Genomic DNA, 6,583 nt, shown 5'->3' with positions numbered 1-6,583 from the left:
AACCTAGAAGCAAATCCGAATATAAATGAGAAATTCAGTGCCAGGAAGCAATAGATACAAATGAATGTATAGATGCACCGTCCACCTCTCCAGAGCCCTCATATCCCACATCTCAGGTGAACATGTCTCAATCTAGATGCCAGCCAATTTCTGCTGCAGCAAGATCAAACCCCGTCCCCCTACATCCTCACTTCCGCCTCGATTGCTGATTATCGTTGTCTAGTGCCTAGCCAAGCAGCGTGTATTCGCGTAGGTATCGAGGCGGAAGTGAGGATGTAGGGGGACGGTGCATCTATACATTCATTTGTATCTGTTGCTTCCTGGCACTGAATTTCTCATTTGTATCGGGATTTTTGGGTTTACGGTTTTGGCTTACACATAGGGCTGGTAATCTCTTTCGTTTCAAGAATCAGCCCAATTTTCTGTACTGAAGCGTGATCAGGCGTACGGGACGCGAGCTCTTGCTTCAATTGGAAAGAAGCACCTGCATAGCTATTCGATATTTGAATGGCTCCAACAGGTAGAACTTTGGTTGAATGATTGAGTAAATAAAATAGAGGCGCATAAGAATAATATAATATGTTACGATATTATGGTCATATATCTTATTGACGTATAACAGACGAGAGTCAGGCTATGTCACGGCGTGGCGTTGCTTACGCACGCGTAAAATTGTGCGTACTTAGTCAGTATATGTATCGGTCCCGGGCATGTCAACCGTTAGGGGTCTTTTTGGCCTAGTCGGTAGACGTGTATTGACCTGAGTGAATGCTATTACAGGCTAGGTGTAGCTATACTGACTATACCTATTCAAGTTTGGTTGACTGATTTGTACTAGAACAGGGTTTCAGCAAAGGCCATCCGTTACAATTCTCTTCTCTGCTATCATAGATTAAGCATTTAAACTTTACATGAGAAATTCAAATAACCAAGTTAGGTCTCTCTTTATGTATTTGTACTGAATCTTTAAGCGTACCTCGGAGAACCAGCTTCATAATCATCAACTGATCAGAATCATAACTAGAAGTAGGAAAATAGACCCGGGGTTCCAAGTACTAGCGTTATATAAGCCCAGCGCTTCCCTTAATATTTAGCTTGAATTAATCTGTATAACTATATATTAAGTCTGATTTATTAGAATTAGAGCCCGGTTATATACATGCAATTTAGTACGGACTAGCGCGTGCACAAAAGCCAACACAAAAACGTGAATGGCGTTATTTTATATACATCAGGATACGTTAGGGTAGTATAACTAGTAATAACCGTACTATAACGATGACCTTTTATACCCTTAGGTGGTATCAAGGGTATGGGAGCGGTACGTAAAGCGGATATCTATGATAGAGTAGTAGCGGTCTTCGATGTATTAGCGTTTTAGCCAATTCCTGCTGCAAGGCGCTCTAGAGGTGGACAGAAAACGCAAGAGGTAGAAGAGATACAGCAAGATGACAGGAACTAGCTCCTCCAAGCTTCTTCCCTCTGTTTCAATATTCTAGTACGAATGGACATTATGGACCATATATACTAGCTCGCCACCCACGCTTTTGTCGCATTCTGTGCGTTGTTAGTACTTGATACTATAATTTTGCGCGTATTCACGGGGGTTGGCCTACATACAGGGAGTGATACTATCTTATATGTTGAGAATTAGCCTCAGTCCTTGAACTGGAGCATGATTGTCTAAAGACGTACGGGATTCGAGCTATCGCGTTAACTAAAAAGAAGCATCTGTGTAGCTATCACGATACTAACAAGACTACAATAGAGTAACTAAACCCTAATCGATTCATGGACTGATGAATTGATAGAGTACTTTATATCAATTTATAAGGATGATAGCTGCCAAAACTATACGAGCCCTTCAAAGTCAAACACGGGTTAAACAAGCCACTCGCTGCTACCAGGTAGTCATGCTCAAACATATGCCAGCTGACCCAGTCAGCCACGCAGCCAGTTCCAATATTAGACACCAAGGACTCTGACACTGGCGTAGCGACAACATGAGAATTAGACACAGTAAGGAGCACACAGTCAAAGATAATCACCGCAGGGCTCTAGGTAAATCGCCGGTGGACAACCAGGAAAGAGATCTTCTCTCGAATTACTACCCCATGGTCACCCCTCAGATTGAACAAAGATGTGTAATATGAGAACCGAAGATAGTGCTGAAAGCGAAGCATGTCGTGACAGATTAGCCGCATGAAATCACCTCAAGCGCCGGATAGTAGGCGCTGGCGCTAAACTAGACCCACATGGGCCTCTACAGATTGTATACATGTACATGTATCCCGATTATAACATAGTCAACGCTGAAGTGATAGTTGTGAGTACATTCATGACCCTTATTGAATACACTTGGATATTCCAACCATTGCAGTCCATGTTTTGAAAAGTGAATGTGAACAACATGTCAGACCTTGGCACGTCACGTGCAACGGGTGTTCGGCTCTCGTGGCGTCGCTGAGTCAAGCCCCACCAATCACATTGATTCATATTCACCTTATCCTCCTCAATTCCACTTTCCCTCTACACACCCTCCCAACTCACAATGTCGTTCTCAAATTTGGTATCTGACATTGCTTTTCGGGATGCCCGTGTCGATGATGGCAGTTCACAGATCTCGCATGCCAGATCTCATGCAACCGCACGGTCGTACACAAGTACTGCCGCTACAAGCGTGAGCATCTCTGGCGAAGTGTCTAGCCAGCTGCATTCGGGATATAGTCATCCATTGACCAGGGCATGGCAAGCTGAGAGACAATTGACCAAGGTTTGTTCTCGACACTGGATCTTAGATCGCACCGGCAATCGTTAACCACATTCCAGGACATGCTTATTTATCCGTTGTTCATCACAGACAATCCCGACGAGGAGACACCAATTCCATCATTACCCAATCAACACCGTCGTGGAATTAATCGTCTGGTCCCCTTCCTTACTCCTCTAGTGCGCAAGGGTCTCCGATCGGTGATGTTATTTGGTGTTCCCCTCCAACCGTCGGCTAAAGATGCACTGGGAACCGCTGCGGATGATCCCGATGGTCCTGTGATTCAATCCATTCGTCTGCTTAGATCCCGTTTCCCCCAGCTCTACATAACTACCGATGTATGTCTGTGCGAGTATACATCACACGGCCACTGCGGCATTCTCCGGGAAGATGGCACCTTGGACAATGCGCAGTCTGTTGACCGGATATCTGATGTGGCCATTGCATATGCTGCAGCAGGTGCTCACTGTGTGGCTCCCTCTGATATGAATGATGGAAGGATTCGTGCCATCAAGCTGAAGTTGATTGAAGCTGGTGTGGCGCACCGTGTGCTCTTGATGTCCTATAGCGCCAAATTCAGTGGGTGTCTATATGGACCGTTCCGCGATGCTGCGGGCTCATGCCCCTCATTTGGAGATCGTCGTTGCTACCAACTGCCCCCAGGTGGCCGTGGTCTCGCCCGCCGTGCCATTCAAAGAGATATGGCCGAGGGTGCCGATATTATTATGGTCAAGCCAGCGAGCAGCTACCTGGATATCATCAGGGATGCCAAAGACTTGGCGAAGGATCTTCCAGTAGCCGCTTATCAGGTCAGTGGTGAATTCGCAATGATCCATGCTGCTGCCAAGGCTGGTGTTTTTAACCTGAAGGATATGGCCTTTGAAAGCACTGAAGGCATATTGAGAGCGGGAGCTGGGATCGTGATCAGTTACTTTGTTCCAGAGTTCTTGGATTGGCTTTAGATGTTGGTTTGCTCCCTTAATTTGTCTCAAAAGTGCAGTTGTTAGGCCTCGGAGTCTGCTTGTGATTATGCTGACTGCATTTCTACCATTGATTAGAGATTCATGATGGCCTTGTCTGGTTGACGACCACTTGAACTCAAACCAGATAGATTCCCCTTATGTGACATGATTTCTCCATTCTTATCATTTAATCATTACCTTTAAGAATGTTATTTCTTCCATTCAATGACGTGGCAATTTTATTTTCTGTACGAAATCCGTAGGAAAACAGGGCCACCGACTCGCTTAAAATATCAGAATCAAGATATGGAAGACCATGCAGAAGCTTTGTTGTGTATGTACTGCAAGATAACACCGGGTTCGCCAAAGAAATAGCGCTAATCAATACAAGGAAGCCATTCGTTAGCGACAGTGGATATCGTAGAAATAAGAAACACGAAAGAAAAGGGGAAAAGGGCCTCAAAAAAATCATAACTCTGTTCGTCGGCTCATGACCAGGTATAGCCTGTCCTGGCCCCCACACATACAATTACACATAACTTCATTCACATCAAGCTGGGTTTCATCCCTTGATGTGTGAAAGGGGCAACGTTTGTCCTCACAATCTCTCCCGGGGCCACATAGGCACCACGTCCAAGATGGACACCCGGATAGATGATGCACCCTGCGCCAAGATAGCACTCTTGTTCAATGACGACCTGGCGGCCTTGATACCGGATCTGCGAGCCCTTGCGCTCCTGCATGTTAGGAGAAGCCGTTGAGGTGAGTATTTTGACATCAGGGCCGATCCAGGTGTGACAACCAATTTGGATGCCACAGTCATCCACAAACAGACAGTTCTCTGAGATCATGACATTCTCAGCAATATGAAGATTGTATCCATAATGACAGGTAAAAGGTGCCTCAACCACCACTCCTTGGCTAAGAGACCCAACAGATCGGTGTTCACCGGACCCTGGTGAATTGACAAAGGTATTTGCTGGGGGTACAATCAGTTCCCTCAGCAGTCGATTTTGCTCTTTCGTGCTGACCCCGGTGAGTGGGTTGCAGGCGTTATTGAATCTCCGCAGTGCGCCTCGACAACGGTCCCGTTCCTCTACAAGGTGAACGTCGAATGGCCGATAGAGCTCCCCTCGGATCATTTTATCTTTCTCCGTATCAGCAGACAACTGTTGTTCTATGCTGAGTGCCATGCGGGCTTGAACCTGTGGACTATTCGTCTCCACCGAGGCAGCGGGCAATGTCCGTTGCTCCACACTCTGGAATATCGGCAATGTGGATTTTGGATGAGATCCGTGATTTATGTCCCGAATGGATGGGACTACAGGATAGTCAGGTTTGGATCGACCCTCTCGCGTTAGTTCATGGATGGATGGCACTTCCCGATAGTCGGGTTTTGCCATCGGTTCAGATACGTAGGGCGCATGGCCAGCACCCGGCCAACCTTGCTTTGACCATCCATGACTGGATCCTGTGGTGACCGAGTTGTATTGTGGCGTAGGATGGTCGTTATCTTCGACCATTAAGGGTCTTATTTTGGTCGCTTCCATATGCTCCAGAGGCTGTCGATCATGATGTCGAGTGGGTTCCTGCACATACGGGCCGGTTATGTCAGGGTATCCTTCTTTGGATTGCAAGGGAATAGGTGCTTTTGCGCTGGATGGCTTTTGCCAGGTGCTTCGTGAAGAGTATCCTTCACACAGAAAACCGCCGCGAAGACAATTGTTGCCTACAATACATCATTAATGCCGCTCCTTGCCTAATGTGGACTGCCATAAAGGCATCAGATCCACTGGGGATTGACTTACATGCCGGATGTTGCTCGTCACATTTCTTCTTTCTGCGGCGGCAAGTCATGCAGCCTGTCTTTGTTCGGTTACTAAATACCCGCTTCCTTTTTGGAGCTACCTGCGTCGTCCCATGCCGATCTGGGGCATATCCGGGAGACGAAGCCTGAGCCCCCGGCGTGGAGCGATTTACACCGGGCCTCTCATGGCTTGTCTCGCGTTGGAGCGCATCTGCCAAATGGGCATCTGAGGCATCAATCTGCTGGGCTCGTTGTGCCTGGGTGACCAGCTGAGAATCATATTCTGACCAAGGACTGTTGGCTGATGTCTGGCCTGCATCATTGCCTTCGGACCGATGTGAAGGCGTTGCTGATTGATTGCCTCGATCCTCTGATACCGATCCTGGCATCGTAGGGTTGGATTGAACCTCAGGGTGATTCTCCGGACTCCTGGAAGCATCTCCCTCGTGAGTTGAAGATTCCTGATCTCGTGATTCTGATCTTTTTCTTTTATTTTTGCTGGATATCGGAGGCGAGGATCTCTGGGACAATCTTTCATCCATATCCTTTGCTCGGTCCTCTCGCCAATCTGGATTGGACTTTTCTTGAAAACCACGTTCCCCAGAGTTCCCAATCACAGGCTCTCTGCCATTGACTGCAGTAAAGCGAGATGGGCTATGTTCCGTGCCTGTTTCAGTACCGGAATCGTGGCCATTCATCACGGGTGCCGCAGCAAGGGCCGTCATCAGAATCAACAAAGACCAAAGCTCAAACTATAAAAAGAAAGGCTAGACAATTCTCCATAAGAAAAGGGCAAAAAAAGGAAAAAAAAGGAAAAAAAAAAAAGAAAAGAGTTAGAGTCTGATAGATACTAGAGCGCGGCAAGTTAAGAGTGGGGCGAGATCGGGAAGATTAAACCAAGAGAAGAGAAAGAAAAGGGAAAACCACGTAGGAAAGGAGGGGGGGCTCTACTAATAAGGGGGACCTATAGAAAGAAAAGTACTATAGAGTAATCCCCAAAGAGAAAGGGGAAGTTGGCGCGCGATCGGCAATGACGGCGTCAAC

General features: G+C 46.9%; 2 protein-coding genes across 2 annotated transcripts; one reads left to right on the top strand and one right to left on the bottom strand.

Annotated features, from left to right (window-relative positions):
• Positions 1 to 2,551: 2,551 nt before the first annotated feature.
• N7508_008250 (porphobilinogen synthase HEM2) lies at positions 2,552 to 3,732 on the top strand (the record flags this gene model as incomplete). The annotated part of the gene is made up of 2 exons (XM_058466314.1): positions 2,552 to 2,773; positions 2,830 to 3,732. The coding sequence occupies 2 exons, from the start codon at positions 2,552 to 2,554 to the stop codon at positions 3,730 to 3,732; spliced, it is 1,125 nt and encodes a 374-aa protein (XP_058317642.1).
• Positions 3,733 to 4,277: 545 nt separating this feature from the next.
• Positions 4,278 to 6,264, bottom strand: N7508_008249 (uncharacterized protein; the record flags this gene model as incomplete). Its single annotated transcript, XM_058466313.1, has 2 exons — positions 4,278 to 5,461; positions 5,541 to 6,264. 2 exons carry the CDS (start codon positions 6,262 to 6,264, stop codon positions 4,278 to 4,280), a joined length of 1,908 nt encoding a protein of 635 aa, XP_058317641.1.
• Between the last annotated feature and the right edge of the window lie 319 nt (positions 6,265 to 6,583).

Source organism: Penicillium antarcticum, assembly GCF_028974205.1.
Source record: "Penicillium antarcticum strain IBT 31339 chromosome Unknown utg000008l_segment0_segment0, whole genome shotgun sequence".
Lineage (NCBI taxonomy): Eukaryota > Fungi > Ascomycota > Eurotiomycetes > Eurotiales > Aspergillaceae > Penicillium > Penicillium antarcticum.
Note: the sequence above shows the minus strand (reverse complement) of the source record. Positions and strands in the feature narration are given on the sequence as shown.